The sequence below is a fragment of the Protomyctophum bolini genome, assembly GCF_963924005.1.
Source record: "Protomyctophum bolini genome assembly, chromosome: 14".
NCBI classification, from domain to species: Eukaryota; Metazoa; Chordata; class Actinopteri; order Myctophiformes; family Myctophidae; genus Protomyctophum; species Protomyctophum bolini.
The window spans coordinates 28,215,720-28,240,370 of NC_137875.1; the positions used below are offsets into that span (position 1 = coordinate 28,215,720).

The 24,651-nt window shown below is 41.3% G+C and overlaps 1 protein-coding gene across 2 annotated transcripts; it reads right to left on the reverse strand.

Moving 5' to 3' along the window:
* Positions 1-592: 592 nt before the first annotated feature.
* Positions 593-20,466, reverse strand: hells (helicase, lymphoid specific). 2 transcript variants are annotated; one of them, XM_080781400.1, is made up of 23 exons: positions 20,346-20,466; positions 18,585-18,682; positions 16,374-16,486; positions 16,052-16,174; positions 14,649-14,690; positions 14,524-14,551; positions 14,188-14,255; positions 14,023-14,064; positions 13,459-13,686; positions 13,177-13,359; positions 11,954-12,097; positions 11,622-11,818; positions 11,350-11,446; positions 10,436-10,597; positions 9,825-9,970; positions 8,969-9,116; positions 8,459-8,542; positions 8,007-8,126; positions 4,712-4,828; positions 2,908-3,067; positions 2,428-2,527; positions 2,048-2,124; positions 593-1,940 (listed from the first exon to the last, which is right to left on the reverse strand). In XM_080781400.1, exons 2-23 carry the CDS (start codon positions 18,604-18,606, stop codon positions 1,855-1,857), a joined length of 2,487 nt encoding a protein of 828 aa, XP_080637526.1. In that variant the 5' UTR covers positions 18,607-18,682; positions 20,346-20,466; the 3' UTR covers positions 593-1,854. The 2 variants fall into 2 exon arrangements, with proteins under 2 accessions (XP_080637526.1, XP_080637525.1); XM_080781399.1 differs by lacking the exon at positions 20,346-20,466 and adding an exon at positions 18,802-18,955.
* Positions 20,467-24,651: the final 4,185 nt, after the last annotated feature.

Genomic DNA, 24,651 nt, shown 5'->3' on the forward strand with positions numbered 1-24,651 from the left:
TAATTCAGAGGGACTAATTACTCTTGAGTAAATAAACAGAAGTAGCCTTCAACCAATGGATGCGCTTTCAAAAGTAGGCTACAAAATACCAGGTTGCACTAGTTACAATAGTAAGGAAAGGATACATTTAATTGGAGGCAGTAACGCAATATAGAATGAAAATCCAGATTTCACCCACCTGCAAACAAATGAAGCTTTTCGTGCAATGCTGCAATGACCCAGATACAAGTAGTCCAGGTGCTCTGACCACACCCTGATCCTACAGCAGTCACAGATCAAAGGCTAGACAGAAGGGACTGAGAGTTCAGCCTTGTTATAGGACAAATATGGAAAGCAAGGGATTGTGAAAAAGTGGGTGTATAAATTTCCAGTGTCACTTATATTTACTTAAGAGTACTAGGATGTGATGAATGCACACACACGTTACTTGATCATTGGATCTTCACAAGTAAAGAGGGCAAAAGGCAGTTCAGTCCCAGTTTGTATAATAGTATAGTTTGGATATAAAACACTAGTGAGTATCCGAGTTAAGGCAAGATTATTTCTCTTTACTCGACCAACAAAACCACAACAGATTGTAAGGTTACATTGTTTATTTATTTATACATGAAGATAAAACGGGGTACGTACATATGGTTAGAAAAGGGTCAAATTTTTTGTAATCTCTGAAAGTGCTTTAATTAAAGATTACCCTGGTACAATACAGTATTCTTGTGTTTCAGGCAGATAGATTGGTCAATCAGGTAATCACAATTAACATCTGCCAGGATAGAATGACAGTATAATACCAGGGTTAGACAAATACACTACTTTTAAATCAACAAACAGAGCTATTGGAGTGACAATTAGCACGAATTAAATGATGCCCTTTGTGGAACATCAAGTAGAAACAAGTAGAAATGTGCCACCATATTGGAAGAGTATTCACAGAAGAAAAAGAAAAGAAAACTGGTGACAAAAATGTACGCCTTCATCAAAACAGCAACAACTCCAAAACATTAGCCAACTGAAGAATAAAAAGATTAAATAAAGAGGCAAAAAAATTTGCCCCTCAAACAATAAAGTATTTATTACACTAATTTAAAGTCCTACAGTATAATTGTATTTTGGATACTTGAGCTGATTTGTAATCATGGGTGCTTTTCAAATTAAAATGATAGATTAAGGACATTTTTAGAACACAGGTTAATACCCTGGAAATTAAAATAATAAAACCTCACCCACATGTCTAAAGTCTTAACAGCAGTTTCAGGACATTTTTATAACAAGAGGCGATGGACGACAAACCATTACCTCACTGCTTCTCATCGCCATGTCCGGGGGCCACCAGGTGTTTAAACGTACCCTATGGTACTGTAATTTAACACCAAATAATAGTGTAGATTGTAGTTTCCAAATATAAATCAATGGTTACATTTTGTACCCTCTACAGTTAGCCCATTAAGGGTCGATTTGAACCCCTGGCGTGCCCCGGATCAGGCGTTGAGAAACAGCGCTTTTACCTTAAAGCATAGATGTGCGGAGCGACTCCGACATCGCCCCAGTCCAAGTGAGGTCACATGTGGATTCAGGTGACATTAGAGGCAGAGCCCATCCGCACATTTCTAGTAGTTACAGTCTTCAATACCAGCGACAGCAGCATAACGATCCCAGTCAGTGGATCGCTTTCAAATTCCTTTGTTCTGTGAAGGAATGTACTCAGGAGTGTGAATGTATAAAGCCTGATTTACACTTTGTTGTGCGCTTGTGTTGGGCACCGAAAACAGCCGACGTGTTGTGTGTGAGCTTGTAGATCTACTATAGTCGGTGCACGACACCTGTGCATAATAAGCATAACTCTGGCTTGCAGTCTGCTCAGGTCAAAATATCTGATGACTCGCTGGCCTCGACCACTCTGAAGACGCCCCCCCTTTCCAGCTTTGAGAACCTCTTTTCCTTGTCTGAAAAAAAAAAAAAAATGGGTTAGGGTTACCGTTAGTGAGAATTGCACCAACAGTAATGGTTTCTATAATCCCATTTATTGGAAAATGACCAAGTTTTTATTCACCCATTAAGTCACTTCGATCCAGCAGATGCTCCAGGTCCTCGTCACTGATCACCTTCCCCTTGATACTTCTCATCTCCCTGAAACAAGGTCACAAGAGCATGAATTACAATGACAGTCATTTTACTTCACATTGAACCATTTCCCCTACATCTCTACACAGTAAAATCCTCTGTTAGTTTTACTGAGCTTTTGCAATTGCAAATGGATAAATTAACAGACAAATGAGGGCAGATGATAATGTCATTGGTTCCTCAAACAACTTACCACTACTGTAAAAATAAATAAAGTATGTTTTCCCCCACAATATTGACGGTAGTATCCATGTGGTTAAAATGAAATCGACAAGGGAATTCACATCGACTTGATATCCAGTTCCTTACTTGGCAGTGTTCCTGTTCTTTAACATTTCCTTCAGGTCATCCAGATCAATGAGGCTCTTTGCTGGTTGGTTCAGCTCTGTCCGCGCTCCTTTGAACTTGTCTGAAGAATAAAAGAGGCAGGTGAGTGAGTACATGACAAAACAGACAAACCCACATTACATTTCAACATATTAACACCGGAAAGTCTTCAGGATGATGCCAAAACGGGTAGAGTTGACTGACGCCATTGAGTAGAGGCGTCTTACATAGTACATGTGCTCTTGACATAATATCCAACGCTTTCCGTTTATAGACAGCCCAATAAAAGTACATACCACAATTACATGTCAAGAGTATTACTCTGCATATTTATTCACTGTTGCACCCTCGTACCCAAGTCTACATGATGGCTGGTTTCACAGTAAAAATTAATTTACAGAGTGGCGTGTGATAACAGAGTCAATCACCAAAAACACAAACGTATTTTTCAAAGATACTCACTCTTGTGGATGATCATCTTCTCCAGCTTCCTCTTGGCTGAAGCACGCTCCAGGATGGTCTGATCAATGGTGTTGGCTGTCACCAGGCGGTACACCAACACTGGCTTGGTCTGTCCGATGCGGTGGCAACGATCCTGGGCCTGCAGGTCTGCTTGGGGGTTCTGGTGAGGGGAAATAGACACTTTCCATTATTCCACTAAGACCTTATCTGAAGCTGATTTTACAAATGCCTTCTAAATCAGTTTCTCTCACTTTCAAGATAAAAATAAAATGCTAGTAACGAAGTAACGCCTGTGAGCTACTATTTTTAATAGCAAACGAAAGAAAATCTAGTTACACTCATGCTTTTTAGGTTTTAATTAGGGATGCACCGAAAGGGAAATTCTTGGCCGAAACCGAATACCGAATATGGGAAACAGTTGGCCGAAAACCGAATACCGAATAGCCGAATACATCTTTGTCGTAAAGCTACCTGATTATGGCAAAATACATGATTATGGCAAAACCTAACTTAAATAATAAACACTTATGGGTCCATTGAAAAACATCTAAATAATTGGAGGCTTTGTGATTAATTAATCTCAATTAGTCATATTTTAATCGCATATCAATAGGCCTATTTGACCTGAGCCGTGAGCTTTTTTTTTTCAACATAAGCATAGGCAATAAAAACAAGTAGTAATAATAATAGTGATAATATTATTTATATAAAGTGAGTACTTAAAGACACTTTTCAAGGAGAACATGAGAAAACAAATAAAAACAACTTTATTAGAGAAAAACTAAGACTATGGAATAAAATAAATTAAAGTGGAATGAGATAGCAATATTCCAGAGGTGGGTTTGAATTTATAGGTGGTGGCATGTCTTTTTTTGGTGGCATGTCTTTTTCATTGTTAAAGCTCCAAATGATATTCCCATTCGTCTTTGTGTCTGCCCGTGTAAACGCAGCAGCGAGTGTGAGGGTTTGGGGAACGGATGCAAAGTACATACAGTAGTGTTAAAACTAACGTTAGCTCCCATGCTAGCTACTAGCTTCCCTTGTCAACAGAACACCACCACAGATCGGGTGGAAGCTGCTAATATCACGTTGCTTGTGCCCGTGGATGGGAAATAAGATTTAGAAGGCTATGGAATCGTGGATGAAAGCACAGATATGTGCAATACAGTTGTGTCGGATCTGCTGATCTGCTGCTGCCCGTGACTGCTGCTCGTGTGTTGTTGCGACTGTCGCTGACGGCAGAATGATGCATAGTTAAAGAGCGTCATAAGCATGCGCCCTTCCTGCGCTGAAAGTAGCAGATCTACAAGCCATCTACCCGTCGCAATGCACCGCGCGTTGGGCTTGTACATCTGTGTTTTCCTCGCAGTTTAGTTCGATTCACAACTTTAGGACCACTACTACTATTCGGTGATATTTTTCGGCTTATTTGAGCCGAAACCGAATAGGCCGAAAATACATTTTTAGCCATTTTCGGCCGAATATTTTCGGTGGCCGAATTTTCGGTGCATCCCTAGTTTTAATGAGTTATTCCGACAGAACCAGACATGCCTTTGAAGGCAACTCTGGCACACTCTGGCTAACTTTTTTAGTTTTGAAAACATTGCAAAGCCCTGCATTCATTCTGAACAATATTTTATGTCATGATAAAACATGCACTCATGGTACTGAAAAGTTCCTTAAACCAGACAGAATGTTATATATTTTTTCCCTCCGCCCTTTATTCTCCACTGTACCAATAATTAAAGCAGAAATACCCCAACATAATTTATTTTAAAAGCAAGTATTGTGACCCTGTACCCACCCAGTCACTGTCAAATATGATGACGGTGTCAGCAGATGTCAGATTGATGCCCAGGCCTCCTGCTCTGGTACTCAGCAGGAACAAGAAAACCTCTGGGTCTGCAGCAAACTTGGTCATCTGGGGGAGAGAAACAAAAACCCGGAAGATATAAGAACGAAGTGATGACAATCGTTTCAGTGGGGACCGTGCAGAGGTCCATGTCATCTTTCCCTAGTTACACTCCCTGCTAAACAAGTGTACCGAACAACCGGTAGGAGTCGCAGCTTGCTAGGACTCTATCCCCTGCCAGGCCAGCCGGAATCCCACCTACTATGATGTGTTGGATGGAGGGCACTGCAGAGGTAACGAACTCCGGTCTCTGCAGTGGTGGGCGAGTACCACACAGATGCCTTTAAGACAGTAATGAGCCTTTAGTGACAGTAATTCAGAGAATCAAATACCATATACTCACATTGGTTTCTCTGTCTATATAATACCATATACTCACATTGGTTTCTCTGTCTATATAATACCATATACTCACATTGGTTTCTCTGTCTATGTAGGACATATACTCACATTGGTTTCTCCGTCTATATAATACCATATACTCTAGGGGTGTGCATCTCTCCTTTACAAGACGATTCGATACGTATCGATATGCATGGGCTACGATGCGATTCAGAGACGATACATTTATACACAGAACGATTCGAATTCGATTCGATTCGGTGGAATTCGATGCGATTTCGATTTTGTGGAATTTGAGGCGATTCGATGCGATTCGATACGATACGGTGCGATCTGACACATTTAACCTTTTTTAGATTTTTAATTTGAAGCTAGATCTATAAAGAATAGGGTTGGGACTTAAAAAAAACATCTAATTAATTGGAGGATTTGTGATTAATTAATCTCAATTATTCACATTTTAATCACATATCAATAGGCCTATTTGACCTGATCAGTGAGCTTTTATTTCAAATGGATTTGGATACGAGTGAATCAATGAATGAATAGGCAATTAAAAAAGTAGTAATAATAATAGTGATAATATTATTATTTATATAATGCTTCTCTGAGTACTTAGACGCTTTTCAAGGGGAACATTAGAAAACGAATAAAAACAACTTTATAAGAGAAAAACTAAGACTATGGAATAAAATAAATGAAAGTGGAATGAGATAGCTGGGGAAAGACATTCTGGGTTTGAATTTATAGGTGGTGGAGACTGGTGGCATATCTCTGAGCTTTGGGAAGTGCATTGTTTTGACAGATCTGCCTGCTGTGGACAGTGAAACCAGACGCAACGATAGTCATACTGTCGATGCAAACAGACGTGTACAGTAGCTGCTCGGCCTGCTCCAAATGATATTCCCATTCGTCTTTGTGTCTGCCTGTGTAAACGCAGCATCGAGTGTGAGGGTTGGGGAACGAATGGACCATAGAGTTATTAAGGAGGACTCCTTCTAACGATATGGACCAGAGTTAAACTAATGTTAGCTCCCATGCTAACTAGTTGCTACCCTCGTCAGAAACAACACGACCATCCAGATCGGGTGGAAGCTGTTGATATCACGTTGCTTGTGCCCGTGGATGGGAAATGAAATGTAAAAGGCTATAGAAGCGTGGATGAAAGGCAAAGCACAGATGTGCAATAATGCTGTGTCGTGACTCGTATCTGCGTGTGTATTCCGTCTGACAACGAGTGGTTTATGCTGCTACTGTGCTCGTCTGTTGTCGCTGGCTGCTGATGCAATAGAGCGTCATCATAAGCATGCGCCCGTCCAGCGCTGGAAGTAGCAGATCTACAAGCTATCTACCCGTCGCAATGCACAGCGCTTTGGGCTTGTACATCTGTGTTTTTCCCGCAGTTAGTTGAATTATATCGATTCGCAGCTTTAGGATCGAACCAACGTCCGATGCAGACGCTATTTTGACCGATCCAGACACACGTGCATCGATGTAGTCGCATCGTTAATGTTAAAATCGATTATCGATTCATATCGATATTTTTTGACACCACTAATATACTCACATTGGTTTCTCTGTCTATATTAGGGATGTCAGTAACGGATAGTTTCCCAACCGGTTAGCCGACAGGATTAACCGGGTCATTAACGGATAGTGGTTGATTTTTTTCTTTTTTTGAATAGGCTACCCCAAATGTAATATGCATGTATAGGCTACATAATTAAAGTTGGTAGACGAATGGTATACATTTATGTATGCTCCTTTTTTAAAAGACAAACAAAAAAGCAACATTTAACAATATAAATAAATTGTTGTAGGCTTAATCATCAATAAACAATGCATCGCATCTGCATGATGCATGCATATGCGCGTCTACAGTACAGAGGTCCGCCAGTTCTAGTCCAAAACATAAATAAATCCAGTCCAGATCTGAGCTACCTATAAAGCCACTGGACGCATGGGCTAAGCCTTTTTTTTTTTATTATTAAGGAAGATCAGCAAGCATGTCACCGTGTTCTGTTTGTTGACTTTTCGCTGACGAGAAATCCCTCAAACATCGATAGCACATGGCTAACTTGATAGCCGTAAGCCGTGCCAGTGCCCAGTGTGGGGAGACGGATAGGAGGAGGAAGCGGCAGCGGCTGTAAACGTTCTCCGTCCAGGCCAAATGGCCAATAATGGAATTAATAATGCCAAGTAGGTCTCTGCATTTATACGGTCGACATGTGTTCATCTCGTCTCGCTGTCACTCGCTTACATTTCGACTACCGCAAGTCCGCAAAGCTACCCTTGTAGCCAACTAGCCAGAAGTACAACAGAGAACTTTGGGATATTGAGGGGGCAGAAAACCGAGCCAGAGCGCTGTTCATGCAGCCTGGAGTGTGACAATTAAGCTGGGCGGTGCAAATAAGAACAATTTTAGGCATGTGTGCAACATGACAACTGTTTTAAAGTATTGTACAGTGACAAGTACAGTCTCTGTAATGTTTATGTTGTACTATTACTAAAAACGATCTAAAATAAAGGGATTTAAGATCAGAACACGTATTTATTATTATGCAAATTAACCGTTAAAGCTGATAAAAATATCCGGATGTTTCTTAACGGTCGGCTAACCGGTTAACCCCTGACATCCCTAGTCTATATAATACCATATACTCACATTGGTTTTTCTGTCTATATAATACCATATACTCACGTTGGTTTGTCTGTCTATATAATACCATATACTCACATTGGTTTCTCTGTCTATATAATACCATATACTCACGTTGGTTTCTCTGTCTATATAATACCATATACTCACATTGGTTTCTCTGTCTATATAATACCATATACTCACGTTGGTTTCTCTGTCTATGTAGGACATGCTGCCATCCAGTCGGCTGTACTGGTAGTCTCGCAGGTAGCAGTAGTCCATCAGTAGGTCCAAGATGGCTGTCATCTGACTGAAGACCAGCACCTACACAAAAATAAATCACAATCATCAGTAAAGAATACAAAATAGAAATGTTTCCTTATGCATCTTTTCATACATATTATACCCCGTTTTTACGGAAGTGCAGGAAGTATGATGATCTCATGTGAAAACTGGCACTGATGTTGTGGGTAGAAGTGTTGACGTTCGAAAGATCAATTCAAGATCAATTAATTAACATGATTGAGGATGATTAGTCATTCAATTACTATAGTACAATTATCATGCATTAAAAATGTCACATAAACATGTCATAATAATACCTTCAAAGCTCAAATACAAGTGTAAGTTGAATGATTGTGACTTATCCGTCGTACCTTATGGCCCCTTTCCTTCAAAGCAGGAAGCAGTCTGTCCAGGATGAGAAACTTCCCAGAACACTTCACAAGCTCTTCATCAATCTGCAGGACGCAAAGAAAGCCACAATATAGCAGTATGTAAAAAAGATTTAAAAAAAAAGAATGAAAATAAGAGCACACTTCAGGAATAAAAGAGGGAAGGAGACAGACGGGTAGTAGTACAAAAACCTAAAAAAAACAAACAGTCTTTATTTAAGCACTTAAGTCCTATTTAAATATATTTTTAAAATATCAGCAATGCGTCACAAAGCATTGTGAGCTTGTAGTGTGTAGGAGGCTGGGTTGCAAGCCAAAACGAAAAATACCTCCAACACAAGAGAATCATGAGATGAAGAATCAGGAGCTAACCAGGCTATATGGCAACATGAGAAATGACAAATCAGGAGCTCGCCAGGAGATATGGTCACAAAACAATAGACTCCTGGTCAAAACAGACTATATAAAACTGCTACTGGTAAATATGAATACCTTGAACTCCTGCGTGGCAGGGTCCAGTGGATACTCCAGCAGGTAAGGGTGGTTGCAAGACTTCTTCAGCACCATGAGGATGTTTCTCATCTTCAGGCTAACCACGGTATCCAGAGGGGTCACTACCTTCACCACTTCTTTGTTGGAGCTGGAGGAAAGCGGAGATTAAGGAGGCATGGCTAAAAAAATGCTCAAGACCAGTGGAAAGTAGTGGAAATTACCCGGTAAGTGGAAATGAATAATTAAATTGTTACTGTATAACGTACAATCAGCTTAGAGGCTCTCAGAGTACCATGCAGATATGCAAACAGGTGTTAGGACCATACCAGTGTTCTGCAAATAATATGCAGCTCATTGATAAGGAATCACGGTATCCTTGACATCACTGCCAGTGCCAAATAGTGTTGTGACAGTAAATATTTATCACTACACGGAACCCACCAAAAAGGATCCGCACACGGAGGTTTGTGTTCTCGCCTAATTGGGACATCTGGTCATATAGCAGACGTGCATGAGCCAATGAGAATGGTGGCACTCATTAACATGGAAGAAAAGCTGCCTCTGTGCACTCATGCTTGTGCACCTGGTGGGTTTTGTGCGTTCCAGTGGTGAAGAAGAAACGCATCACAGTACGGTACAAAAATACAATCAGTGAGTACAAATGACTGTGGTCCAGGTGCAGTGAGATTGTGAAGCTTTAGAGCTCTCCCCCGAATGCATCCAAGAAAGATAACATTTATATTGAAACAATATAACCCAAGGATGTTGGGAGCACTGGGAGCCATGGAATAGTGAGACTCCCCTAAACAATTACGTATAAAGATAATAAGTCTGTGTTGGTAAATGGCAGGCTGACCTTTCCTCCTCACACTCCTTCTCGGCTGCCTCCAGGTACCGACTCCAGGTCTTGTCGTCCTCCTCGTCTTGCGCATCAACGTAGTTCACTGCCCTCCGAGGCCGACTCGCCCTGCCAAGACTGTTCACCTCCACTGGTTTCTCAGCCTGAATTAGAAGTTAGAACACAAGTTCGATTAACTGTAACATTCAGTGACCCTATCGACTAAAATTGTTGATAAATTATTTAATAAAATAATGTCATTATAGGAACAAAGAAAATGAAAAAAATAGTGAAAACAGCAGATCTACAACCCCACAAGACACCACACAAAATCAAAGGAAATACGCCTTTCAAGTGATCAATAGCCCTAACTGAATGTTTCAGCAACTTATATTTAAGACATTTTAAGACAATCTCTTCTTATCATGCTCAAATCTAAATGTAAATCTTAGTTTCCAGTGTGCCTTTGTGAAAAATCTTACCAAAGCATCAGTCTTAATTGTCTAACATGTTAGAATTAAATAAATGGCCTAATTTCACCAGTAAACATGAATGAAAGAGAGAAATAAAGTCTGTGAGACCCGATGGATTACAAAATGGGGATGCATGTTGACGTTATGCCACGTTACCTTCTCCTGTCCCAGCAGCTTCTCGATAGTATTGTTGACCACTGCTTTGTAGAAGGTCGCCTGCTTGGTCGTCAGAGGAGCGTAAACGATGATCTCCTTCTTGGGAGGAACCTCCTGTGTCACGTCCGACTTCAACCTTCTCAGAAGGAATGGAGTCAGGATCTAGAGACCAGAGAGAGAGATCTCGTCAGCGTTCATTTATTTTTTTACCTTTCCAGTTAATATCACGACGGCCATCATTTAACAATGCATGGCTACACCTCATAGCTAGAGCGGACGTAGAATATGCACATCGACAGGCTGGGTGCTGGGCTAAAGAAACGTCAGTAGATTGGATGGAGCCCGCACACCACAGGTACAAGAAAGACGTTCTTTATTGAAAATTCGGACAACGTTTCTGTACTTTTATAATAAGGGAGTGCCCCCATTGTCCAATCAAAACACCACATTTTGGTGCCCCTCCCGTCACTGCAGGTGTGACACGTCAACCCTGAGTGAGTGGGTGGGTGGGGACCCAGACATATTGATATAAATATAATACGTTTAGAAATGTTAGTGCACCAATTAACCCATTTTGGGCGGGAACCCCATTTGGTGTTGTAAACAGTTTTGAAAAATTGTGCCACAAATTTGGAATATATATAACGTTTTTAACTCAAATCTTTTCTTCTGGAGGGTCCCTGGAACAACATATTACATATAATTTTTGGGGTCCTTGACATAAAATATTGAGCAGCACAGATATAGAAACATGTTTTTTTTTAAGAAGAAATAATCATTTTAAAAATAACTTTTTTTGATGTCAGGCCTAAATGGGTTAAAAACATTAAAATTACACCTCATGGCTACACATTGTGCGCTTCTAGCTCGGCTATTTAGGGTGAGTGAGTGACAGCTGCGTTGAGAGGACTGACCTGGTGGAGCATGCTCAATACGTTCTGCTCCCTCTCGTTGGCAACCACGTTCTCCGCGTCTGCTCGGATGGAGTCGATGTCGAACCACGACTCGAAACTAAGCACACAAAAACACTATTAATTACTTTATGTCCATTAGCTGCATCTGTTCAAACAACTGCTGATATAAACAAAAAGTTACTTTCTTCACATTTCTTTTAGGTATTAGTAACAAAAAGTTACTAATGCCTACAAGAAATGTGACGAAATAATTATGGAAACCAACCCATTACCTCTTGAGGTCATCAAAGACGTCTGGCAGGAGGAAGTTGAGGAGGGACCACAGCTCAGCCAGGTTGTTCTGCAGTGGCGTACCCGTCAACAGCAGCTTGTTGTCAGTGGGGATGAGCTTCAGCTCACGCACCAGACGACAGTTCATGTTCTTGATCCGATGCCCCTCGTCTACGATCAGATACCTCCAGGATAAACGCTGAATGTGGAGGGGGGGGGGGGATCGAGATGGGCGACAATGTCCCAATGCAATTTATTATTTATTCACTGTTTAACATTTCATCCAAGCAGATTAACAATCAAGACATTTTGAACACAGACGGGGTTGCTGTACCTGTAATATCTTCCTGTCGTTCATGGCGATTTCAAAGGAGGTGATGACAACTGGGTGCATTCTGAGGGGGCCCTGAGGCTTCCTGAACTGCTTGAAGAGTTTAGCCCTCTCAAGCCGGGTGCCATGGTAGAGCACTACACTCACCTGCAACAACACACAAATGAGACAATTATACTACAGCTGAAAGGTTTGTATATCACAACACCTTTCAGGTTCTTTTGTGACATAAAACACTCCTTGGGAGGAAAACAGCCATAGCCGTCATGACAAATGGGTCAGTGTATATGGACAAATTTAGCCCAAGGAGTGTTTCTTTTGTGCAAAACTAATGCTTGGAATGGATTCAGAATCATGAAAACCCCCTAGTTTCATATGTCACATGCTACTTAAAGGATCACTTCACCACTTTTCAACCTATCTTCATATAATAGGTCCTCACTAATAATCATGAAAAAAATTGCGCAATTGTTTCTACTCGGTATGTGTCTCATAGGAGGGCTGTGGGCAGTTCAGAAACCGTCTTCCAGTGACATCATCGATGGGGAATACAAGCCAATAGAAACTGCAGGCCTTCTAGTCCTGAAAGGTTTCAATGCGAAAATGGAAGCCATCGTTCTCACGATAATGAAAATCGAAATAAGTTTGTAAAAAGATCTTGTTTAAAAAAAAATCTGCCTAATGATGATGTCACTGGAAGACGGTTTCTAAACTGCCCACAGCCGTCCTATTAGACACAGACTGAGTAGAAAAGAATCAGGATTATTAGTGAGGACCTATTATATGAAGATAGGTTGAAAAGTGGTGAAGTGGTCCTTTAAGATGCTAATAACTCAAATTGCTCAAGGTGCAACTTTTAGAAACCAAGCTGAATTTCATCCATTAGGCCTATAGATAACATTTCTATCATAAAAATTTACATTAATCACCATTTCTGGGTTCATGGAATTTTCAGTAGACTATAGTATACCTGAACGTGCTTTACAAAGAGCACTGGGTAAAGTACTAACACAATGCAACAACAAAAGACAATATAAAAACAAATTGACCATTTTGACCACCATGTTTCATGATTTGTCTTGTATTTTGGTTTGGCAGTGCAAAAGAATGTCTGATGGCAAACTCCCGAGCCAAATTCCTACGATTCTAAATTGTCATTTTCACGAGCAAATCCCAGTCAAGTCCACCATTTCTAACAATCAATAGAGGGTCAGGAGTCTCTGTACCTCTGGTGTGAAGCGTCTGAACTCGCTGACCCAGTTGGGCAGGGTGGAGAGTGGAGCCACCACCAGGAAGGGCCCCTTCACAGTCTTCTCAATCATCATGGCGATGTGGGCGATGCACTGAATGGTCTTTCCAAGACCCATCTCATCAGCCAGGATCCCATTGATACCGTTCTCCCATAGCATCTGACACCACAACAACAGCAAACAGAGTTGACATCATTAGAACATAAGAGAGGCACTAGAACAGAGATGGAGAAAGAGAGAGAGAAACGAGTGTCTCACCCTCAGCCATTCGATGCCCTCTATCTGGTACGACCTCATCAGCCCTCCAGTAAAGAGTGTGGGCTGCATAAGAGGAACCGGCTGGCCGTTCACTTTCCTGTCGGGGTCCAGGAGATGCTTGGCATTGTCTCGCATGGTCTCAGCGAGACGGTCTTTGATCTCCGTGTTGGAGTCCGTCATGTTCTCTATATCGTCTACATTCACTGACCTGGAGGCAGTATCCTCCTCCTAGATGGGAAGAGGGTATAGGGCGACATGAATTAATATATTAAATAGATAAATAGAACAAATAAAAGACAAAACATAATAACTACAGTAATTCCCCCTCACTCCTCCTTTCTGTGGTTTTAAACTTAAACATTCATCAATAGGAAATTGTCTCCTTTACTGCCTCATGTTCTTGTATTTTCATAACTTCTCAGATTTGCTGTGGTGCTAAAAGAAAATAACAGATGCCAAAACATCTGACGAAGTATGAATGGTCCAAATGGTAAACATAACTAAAAAAGTAACTGGCTGTCATTCACTGTGCTTTCTGGCAGTTCGCAGTACTACTTTATTTACCGTTGCATCCGTTTTACTTTTCTTGGCTTTGGACAAGATTTCCTGAAAGTAAAGAAAAAGAACAGCAGTACATGAGCTGCGAGCAAACAAGCACATTATAGTTCAACAAATGTACATATTGTCATTGTGTGTATGTGATTGTGTAGACACACTTAAACAGCTTACTTCTTTAGACATGACATCAGCAATTTTGAAGTTCTCCTGTGGCCTTTTTCGTTTCTTCTTTTTGTCATCTACAGACAGAATCAAATTAATCTGATATTCATCACCCTACACTTGTTACTTGTGTGTACTAGTGTAGGCATTATCATTTTGATTATTCCAGTTGTGTGCTTAGTGATTTTTGTATTATATTGTTGTTCTTTGAGTGCATAGTTTTACTGAATACTTAACCCATTCTGACCTGAGATCAGATTCTAAAAATGTCTTCTACATCCTGACAGTTTTCTGAAAAAGCTTTGTTTCCCCGCATGAATCAACTACTTAACGCAGACTACTCACCATTATCAGCTGCTTTTCCATCAGGGCTCTGTAAACAATAGTAATAAAATGGCACAGTTCAGTAATGATGAATAATTATTGTACAATATATTTGTTCGCCATCCAGAAACCTCCCCAGCCCTCACCTTCATGGCTCTCTTCATAAGCCTCTCTTTCTTCAGTTTCTCCTGAAATAGGAAAACATCAATGTGAAGGATACCGGTTTGTCATTTCAAACTAAGCGACATGAATGATTTGATAACTACCTAGCTTTTCACATGTTTAAATCAGGGGGGCAGTCAGACGGATATTTTGTGAAGCCACTAAGGAAATGAAAGTTCATATAATGGCCTGTTGTGGCGCTCTCACTGGGCTCAGAAAAACCCATAGCCCCATAGAAGTCCATGTATTTTGGCCCAACTTCAACTAGACTGCATTACCTTAATAAACATGGTCATGAATACTTTTTTCTTCCAGTCACTAGTTTAAAGTCTCATTTCTAATGTCATAATATTCTTTTTGGAAAATTATGGTCCCATTTATTAAAAAAATGACCATAAAGTCGCGCATGTTCTGAGGGGCGTGGCTACCGTTACAGTCTATGAACGGGATCCCCCTCCCACTCGAGTCAAAATAAAAACCAACGAAGAAGAAGGGGGAAGTCCCGCCTCGTTGTCTGGGCCAGCCAATGGGCCAGCTGGGTTTTGGGCCCGGATATAGAAAGATGGCTGCTTCCATGGCAATGACTGACACATAGAAACAGGCTTCATTTTTCGTTCACGTTAGACCCGCGGAACGCTTTGTCCATATTTTTTACAGTCTATGGTTTAAATGCATACCTAATTTATACATAAATTAGTATAATTAGACATGGTCAATCACAAAGGTTCAATGTTATTTCTTGCCGATTACTTCAAGAGACAAAATCTCTGCATGCGAGTAAACTGATGTCTTTATGAGCAGTCCACTCCAGCCATCATTTTTTACTGAGAGTCTGAGACTGGCAGTACACATGCCAAGACTGCACAGTGCTTGAAGTCTCGATTGAGTTTTGATCTTCTGCCGGCGGTGAGTACATGTGCTGGGGTCCTAACCACTGCCCTTATCAACGTCAAGAAAGCAATTACTACCGTTTTAACATTTGACCCAAACTCAAGGAGGAGTCATGAAGGGCACAGACTTATGAATTCCTGTGCTCACTCTAATTAACCTACCCGTCAGTTTCAATGCATCAGCCGATTCCATGACCTCTACAGAAATACTCTTGAGCCATGATTACCCAGTGAGGTAGATAGAAATGGAACATATGCTGTGGAGTTCCCAATGATAAGAGTTGTTAAACAACTGATGCCCTATTTTATAATTTGCTGTACGACGGTGTCGCAAAACAAGAGCTGATCTACAAGCTTGAGGATAATTGGGATATTGTAGATCAGCTGTTTTCACATCATTCGCGAGTTGCGTCTAAATCACCATGACTAATTTAAATTAACTTCCAATCTCTCTATCCAGATTCATAGGATCATTAGGATGATGCAGACCCGTTTACCTCTTGCTGTTGCCGTTCCATCTTGGTCAGCAGAAACTTGGAGTAGATGTTGCTCTTATCAAGAAGGTGCTGCAACTTCTTGAAACGTGCTTCATGAGACTGATTATCCAACTGTTCCCTCGCCTGAAGGTCAGAAGATCAAGTAGTAATCAGGTAACCTCGCCCAAAAATACGAAAAAAATTAACAGTATATCGTTGCTGTCGGGCAGAACACTTCATGTCAAAATTGAGGTATTGAGGCCCAACACACACACACAATACGAGGAAAGAACACAAACAGAGAAATTGTTTAAAATGTATGTGAAATTGTTACGATACAAACCTGGTCCATGAATTCCTTCTCTTTTTTCTCGTTTTCCTCCTTCAACTTCTCCTCTTCCTTCTTAATTTGCTCAGTGATAACGACTTCTGTGGCCTCAGATTTCACAGCATCACCTTCAAGAAACAAGTCCGAAAACACTTATAGCCGATCACACTATGAAATGTTATGCATTTTCTTCTTTTGACAGTGTGAAGGCTAGCTGAATGGATCCGATTAGTATAACACACAATAGCCGCAATTTGAAACTTTATAATGGGATGAATCTAGAGTTGCAATACCCTCCATTGACTCCCCACTCATCCAATTTGATTTTGAAATCTGCTTGTATTAAACGACTTCAAACTCCCCAACATTGCAGCTCTAGGCCAAGATTGAATTATCCTCTTTCAATCTGCCGAGCTATGGGGGTCATACAAATCCACCATAGACATGTTATGAGCTACTTTCTGTCCAAAATATTGAAAGCATAATACCGAGCTCCAAGTGTGCGGCCAGCCGTCAAACAATTAGTGTGGGAGAACGCAGTGCGTGACGGGGCGTCCCCAGCGTCCTCCCTCTTTGGGTGTTTACCTGCATGTGCACACCTGCAAACGCAGGTTCTATTAAACAAGCGCTCTCCCACACGTCTTGTTTTACGGCCGGTTGGAAAATTACAAGACGGTGGCTCGGAATATTGCTTGTGAAATATTGCTCTTGTATTGCTATTGGAGACACTGGGGGGACACTGGGGAGGCACTGGGCAGACCCTAATCCTAAACCTTTTATTATTATTATATATATTATTCTCTGGCATCTGTATTCGGTATCGGCTAACACAAATTGTTACTCTCAAGTTAAATTAACATGCACCGTGTACTAATAACCTCATTAACCTTTTTGATTGATTGAAATATTTATTAACAGTTTGCAGAATTATAGTACATTTCAAGCACAAACTCAATACAAAGACTGTTAACTGTGAGTGGACGACCTAATTAAGCATTACACTTGTTTACAAGTGTAATGCTTTTACAAATTTAGAGACGTACAATTAGACACTTCTATAGTCAAAGAACAGAACAGGAATTCATCATAAAGGAGGTAAAAAGGGAAAAGAAACATACACAGTGAGGGGGAAAAGGGGTGGGGGGATTCAGATTTTACAGGGGCCAGTTTCGAATTGCAGCTGTCCGTAGGAGCGGAGAGCGGTTTTAAAGGAGACAAGGGATTTGCATGTCTTAATGACTGTTGGTAGGGCATTCCACATTTTGGTGGCATAGGAGCGAAAATAATTTAGTCCCTTGTCTGTGCCGAATCTGGGTTGAACATGGTTCGTTGCACTCCCTCTGGTGTTGTGGGTGTGGACTTCGTTAACATTGTCATTAAGGAAGTATTCTAGACAGGTACATGGGTATCTTGGTGGTGTATCGAATCTTGTGGACCAGAACCATTGCAAGATGCTGTACTCCGTCGTCGACCCTAAGCCATTCCAGCCTGTCAAAGTGGGCAGGGGTGAGGTGGGTTCGGGGGGTGAGGCCAAGTAGGGCCAACTCACTTTTCTTACTGACAGTGGATATTCAAAAGGACAGAATACACAAACAGTAAAGCACTGCATTACAAAGTTCGTTTGTTTTTATGTTACCAAATTCCAAACTACAGCAACCATTAGCCCCGAGTCAGAACCCAATGGTAGTAAAGTTTCTGACATTTAAGACTTTACCCATGGGGTCCTGTCCCAGCGCTAATCTGCTACATGGTACACAGACATAAATAACTTCGGAAACAAGTGCTGACCCAGGGGGTCCCGAGAGGGGCTAGGCAACCATATGGGCACTTAGTAATATGGCAATTTCCTGTCAATGCTGCATGGCAGGGCTCTGAACCTTACACTGGTCCACAATGCACGTTTGCTACAATGGTGGTATATAGCCTAATTTGTAAATCCCCAGTTTTGATTAATCCATTGCACTCCCGTAGTTTAATAAAAGGAACAAAAACGATATTTAACGCAAAGTCCCATTGTTCAGAATCAGATGCTACATTGCTAAGAGATCAATGTGGACGTGGTGGTAAAGAAAAGAAAAACAAAGAAGGGGGAAAGGCCGTCAGGATTTTACTGTGTGTGTGTGTGTGTGTGTATGAATGAATGCTGGTCTCGTTGTGGAGCATTTCATTCATTCGATTCTCATTGATCGTCGAACTAAAATGACTGACTGAAATTTGTAACATTACCATTAGCTAATGCGGTCTCCATGGCTGTACCAAGTGGTTCCTCCGACTCGTCAGGTTTCGGGCATTCAGGGGACACACTTCGAGATTCTTTCTTTACACTTATTAATGAAAGAAAATAAAGACATATAAGACAAGTGCATAATACAACACATGTTATTGGTTTTAACTTCTTCTAACAACATAATTATCCTCCAGGCTCCACACTGTCTAAACTCACCCCTTCGACATGATTGCTCCCAAAAAGTTCTTCAATAAAACAGCTACGTCGCAGTTGCACAAGCTGCTTTTAATTTCCTCAATCAGAAAGCACGACCGACAACAACAAAATGCAACGTTTTTGAAAGAGAGAAGCGTTCTTCTAGACTGCTGTGCTGCTAATGCTCTCTCCTCGTCCTGCACCGGCTGTGTTGTGGGAGGGACACAAAAAATTCGCGCCAGTAAGGAATGAACCACTATAGCTCAAATGGGGGTGTATGCGACAATACGACATAGCAGTATCCATAGTTCATTTATTTATAAGTACATACGGATATCAAACTCTATTGAGTGTTGAGATATGACAACACTACTCAAATGTGCTACGACACAATTGAGTATTTGAGGTGCTAAGGACACGACTCCACTCGTATTAAAGTCCTAACTACCCCGTTGTGGGAAATCCCTGTCAAATTTTCCCGCGAGAACGCTCGAGTAGTCTACACTCTACACTTGAACAATTATGTGTCTGTAAAGACAGTCACCACTCACCAGTGCCTGTAAAAGTGCATAATGTCAAAAGAGTGAGTGGGTGATTGTTATGCTCTATCAATCTGTAGGCCTACACTACTTTAGAAGGTGATTTACACAACAACATGCTACTAATGTTTAGTTTACATGAGAAAATAGTCTAGTCTGACAGTGGGTCTGATGTAACTACATCAATCAACATTTACAAAAAAACAGATTGTTGTCCCTGAATATATACTAATATTAATGGTAGTTTCATACCACGTAACAATGCTTCATTGTATTTTTGAGGGGCGCCCACACATCTCATATTTGCCATTGACAATGAAGGATTAGGTCAAATATATAGTTACTGCTGGCGGGCGAGGATGCTACACATCTGCCTGGGTGACGGTAGACTCAGTGATGCAAATAGCCTGAATCTTTATACTCGCTAAATTGAGGAAGGACATCACGCAATCATGTCACCCTCCGGGGTCCTGGGATGCAATACTGTACTCATTACTGTAGCGTAGCCTACTATAATGTCGTAGAAGTAGGACTAAAAGACCACCTAGTAGGCCTGGGCCGTGGCTCAGCTGTCCAGGCACCTGGCAGTGTGCCACAGGTTCGACTCCCGATCCCGATGGCCCTCACTACAATGGGAGATCAATGCTAGTGTCGCCACTCTCTTACTAGATTACTCTGGGATATGCAAGAGGTTAGCTCTGATCCATAGCATAAATGCTAAAATGCTAAAAAGGTATGCACAAAACAAAAGGCAGTAAGCCATCATCACTAGTATGAGCTCTATGGTATATGAGCAGGCACAGTATGATAATTCCTGCCATTAACCGGTGATTGCAGCAACATAACAGCAATCTACTCTGGACTGAAGTAAAAATTACATACGGTAGGAGAAATATATACCGGGTACTAATATAGAATCAATATCAGTTACGAGCATCACCCAACGCGTGAGTGATGCTGAATTGATAGCAACTTCAAATAGTGTAACTGTAAATAATGTCTGTAGACTGTAGAAGTGTATCTTACAATAAGCCGACTCCGTGTGTTTTCTTTGTGTATTCATTCAGACAGTACAGTAGTATAGTTCCATAACACCGGCGATATCATCAAATATCAAAACATTAACTGACGTGTTTCCGCATACGTCACCCAAGACATGCGCACTCTGTCTAAACTTTAACTATTATTAACTAGTGATAACGTGAATTAATTCTACATCTCTCTCCCTCAACGATGATTTTCTCCTAAACATTTTCAGAACTCTTTCTTTTTAAGAATATATCTTATTGATGTAAATTATGATGATTTTTCACAACGTATTATTCAATACTTTACTTCTCAGCTAACTTAATTCATTAATGTACAGCAACAGATAGAGCCTCTGCGTGAAGATCAAACTCCAGGTCATCATGACATGACCTGCAATACAACTTAGGCCTACAAGCTATCAGGGTAGGGTGAGAGTTATCAATGGGACAAGAGCGTCTGCTAAATGCCTAAATGGTAAATGTATCAATACCAAATATCACCATATGATGGCGATGTTTACCAAATTATATGGTGAAAGTGACAGTCAACTTAACTGAGTCGAGGCCCAAGTGGATCGAGGGAAATATTTATTTATGCATCCATCCTAGGCTTCTGCATCCATGCAGCGAGCATGGTTTCACTTCTGACTGTAGTGTAGTATAGTTAGATGTATGCATCATGTGTTTAATCCTTTTTAGGGGTTTAGTTTAGGCTATAGGCACCACTTAGTTAAGGGTGGGTCTAACGTTGTCCTCACTTTTGTCTTCAATGTTTGTGTTTAATAAACACTCAGAAATTATCAGGCCATTATTGTCAATGGCATTCAATGTTTATGTTAGGACAATGTTTGTGTTTACACACAGTACACCCATGGACATGGAGGGGCCTCAAAAAGCAGCTTTGAGCTACTTTTTTTAGGGCCCTTCCTATGCCCAGCTTTTCATGTTTGTGTAAACACAAACATTGAAGACAAAAGTGAGGACAGAAAATTAAAGACGCAATTGTGATAGGCCGGAATGACAAAACAATCAACCAACCAATCAAAATTGGGTGAGCACGGCATATGATATGTGATGATAAGAGTGCCCCTCACTTTTCGTGTGAAGTGAGGGGTGAATTGAGGACACCACAAGTGAATAGCCTTGAGGACTTAAACATGAGGACAGAAAAGTGAAGATGTAAATTGTGAATGGCCAGAATGAGATGATGTATGACTATGATGATGTATGATGAGGCTCACGTCTGACATGTCCTTTTCCATTCTGCTCATCTCAATCTCATCATCTAGGAGGCGAGGCTGCAGGACCGCATCAGATAATAGGCTGACGACTGTTTCTAGGCCCTTCACTTCAGCAAACACCGCATACATGGTGGTATCTCTGGATGTTTGGCAGTCACATATTCCACCGTGTTTTTGGAGCGCGAGGAGGATCTCGTCCTTACTACCGTATTGAGCCGTGGAAGAAAAGGCAAGTTTCCCTAAGAAGTGTGCAATCCTACTTGGATACTTTGCCTCATAAGAAGCCGGCCAGCGTGTGTGTGTGTGCGTGCGTGTGTGCGTGCGTGCGTGCGGAGCAAAAGAATACTCAGTGCCATCTGTCTTTTCAGGTGCACATGATGACTCGTTCCAGTGATGGTGGTGGTGAGTCAGTTTTGATAGGGAAAAACCCCCAACACTTTGTTTCCATTCCTGTTGTGGCAGGAGTTTATATGGTTCTCTTCCTCTGCAGTACCAGGTACTGTATTGTGTGAAAAGAGAGAAGTACTGTACCGTAGCTTGTTCTCGGAAGTAACCACTGGTTGCGAAATTCTTGACGGGAACGTCTTGGCGGCCTTGATGTTTCAGACTTATGGCTTCTTTGGGCGCTTCTTCAACTGAGGTTTGAAGAAACCCGAGTCATGTGACTTGATGTTAGCGTAGTAGAGGAAGAGGATCTGTATCTTCACCAATGAACACAGTGTTTATTCCAGTGGCAGATTCTACTGCTTCAGTAGAGTTCTAGGTCAATGGTTCTCAAACTGTGGCGAGCGCCTTCTAGGGGGTGCGAGACATGAAAAGGCTAATGGTGGTGCTATTTAAAATATATTAACATATTATGCCAATATATGGCAAGTATATGCAGAATATAGAATACTGCTGAGTATATATGCCATATTCAGGTTCATATATGTGGATAAATAGGAATTATATGTCTCATCATATGTCTCTATATAGCTTATGCAATGTATATTTCCATGTAGGGGGTGCGTCAGCTAGGTCGGGACGTAACAGGGGGTGCATGGCCAAATAGGTTTGGGAACCGCTGTCTACAGTAGGTGACCACTGAGCACTTTGATGAGCTGCTACATGTTTGTGTTGTGTTTCCAAGGAACACGTCTCTATTCATTGTAACAGGCATGTTGTCATTAATCATCGTTGTAGTCCCCTCTGTCGTCCCACCTGCTCACCTGCGGTGTGTCATGCCTTTGATGTGTGTGCAGACTGTGTACTGAGTGCCTCTCAGTACAGCTTGCAGGTACTATAGGACCCACGTGTCCACAGGATGTGCTGAACAAGTGCTACATCAACACAGATTGAAAATGGCCTAAACAAATCGAACCATGTGGATTTTTACATGGGTGGCGGTGGCTCAGGGTTAGAGTGGCTGGTAGAACAGCCAGATGGGAACCGCAAGGTTCCTATTTCGAAACCGGGCTCCCCCAGAGTTACTGTTGAAGTGTCCTTGAGCAAGACACTGAACCCCTAATTGCTCCCGATGTGCAGGTTGGTGCCTTGCATGGTTTCCTCCGCCATCGGTGTGTGAATGTGTGTGTGAAAGGGTGAATGTAATGCACAATATATAAAGTGCTTTTTCCACCCTCTTCATCGGCCATGCTTGTTAAGCTCCTCAAAGGAGGTCTACTACAGAGCCCAGGGTTTAAAGGAGAGTATGATTGCAGCCTAAAACTTCCAGACCTAGACAAACATGACCTGTAGTGAAGCACAGCACACGGCTACTTTTTTTGAGTGATGCAACCATAGGGTGCAGCACTCCAATGCCCAGCAATGTGTGTCCCTGCCTGGCTGCATGTGTCTGAGCACGGAAGTAGAATTTTGCCACAACCAAGTGTCACTGTTGTGCAGCCTAACACACACACACACACACACACACACACACACACACACACACACACACACACACACACACACACACACACACACACACACACACACACACACACACACACGCGTACAGTACAGTACAGCACTTCAGATGCGTCTGATTTTTGAGGGGCGTCAGCCCTTCCTATATACAGGTTTAATGTTTGTTTTTAGTTCAATGTTTGTTTTATAAATCACACCTGTGTGAAGTGAGGGGCGCTCTTATCATCTTACAACTCAAACTTAATACATACAGGTATGTCCCTAACACAAATTAAATGTTTGTTTTGACACCGTTTGTTTTACATCACCATTACATCACTAGCAGCATGAGTTAGACTTTAATATATTAGCGCCCCTCACTTCACACGGGTGTGATTTTTCCATTTCAAGTTGTGCCGCACAATGCTGGATAGATCTGCCCTTAGAAAGCAGTCATTAGCTCAGACTAGCTATACTGTAATACTGTTGTGTTGAGTAAGGCAAGCACACCCTCAGTAAAAGGTTTAGATATAGACTTAGACTAGTTTATTGTTTTCCTTTTTCTTTAATTACCTTTTTTGTGAACTATTTTTGGAAGCCTTATTTTTGAACTTTTTAGTTATTTTGTGTTCTTTTGAACAGAGAATAAATCTACATTTTTGAAATCTTTGGAGTGTCATTTCTGTTCACCTAGCTAGCCCTCATCCAAACGATGATCATTCACATGTTTCGTAAAAAAATAGTAATATTAATGGTATACTGTATGTTATAAGACAGTTTATAATAAACAACTTTCTTTTGACAAAGGTTTCCACAGAACTGGGATGGAAAATACTTTACATAAGAGTGCCGGTTGAATCACATTTGAATGTTACTTTGTATGTGAAATAGGGGGGCATACAAGATGCAAATAGGTGCTCTTGTCCTACTCCAATGCATTTGCAAGGGCTTGTTGTGATTTCTGTAAAAGGTCTTGGCAGACAGTGTTGTCGGTTTCATGAGTTCGGTGAATGTGTGCACACCAGATCTGATGTACTTTGGTCCAGAACAGCAGGTGGTAATCTGGGTGTAATTCACAAACTCTAACATGCAAATAGCACATGTTCTTTGCAGGCACAGAAACATATAAAGGCACACACACACACACACACACACACACACACACACACACACACACAC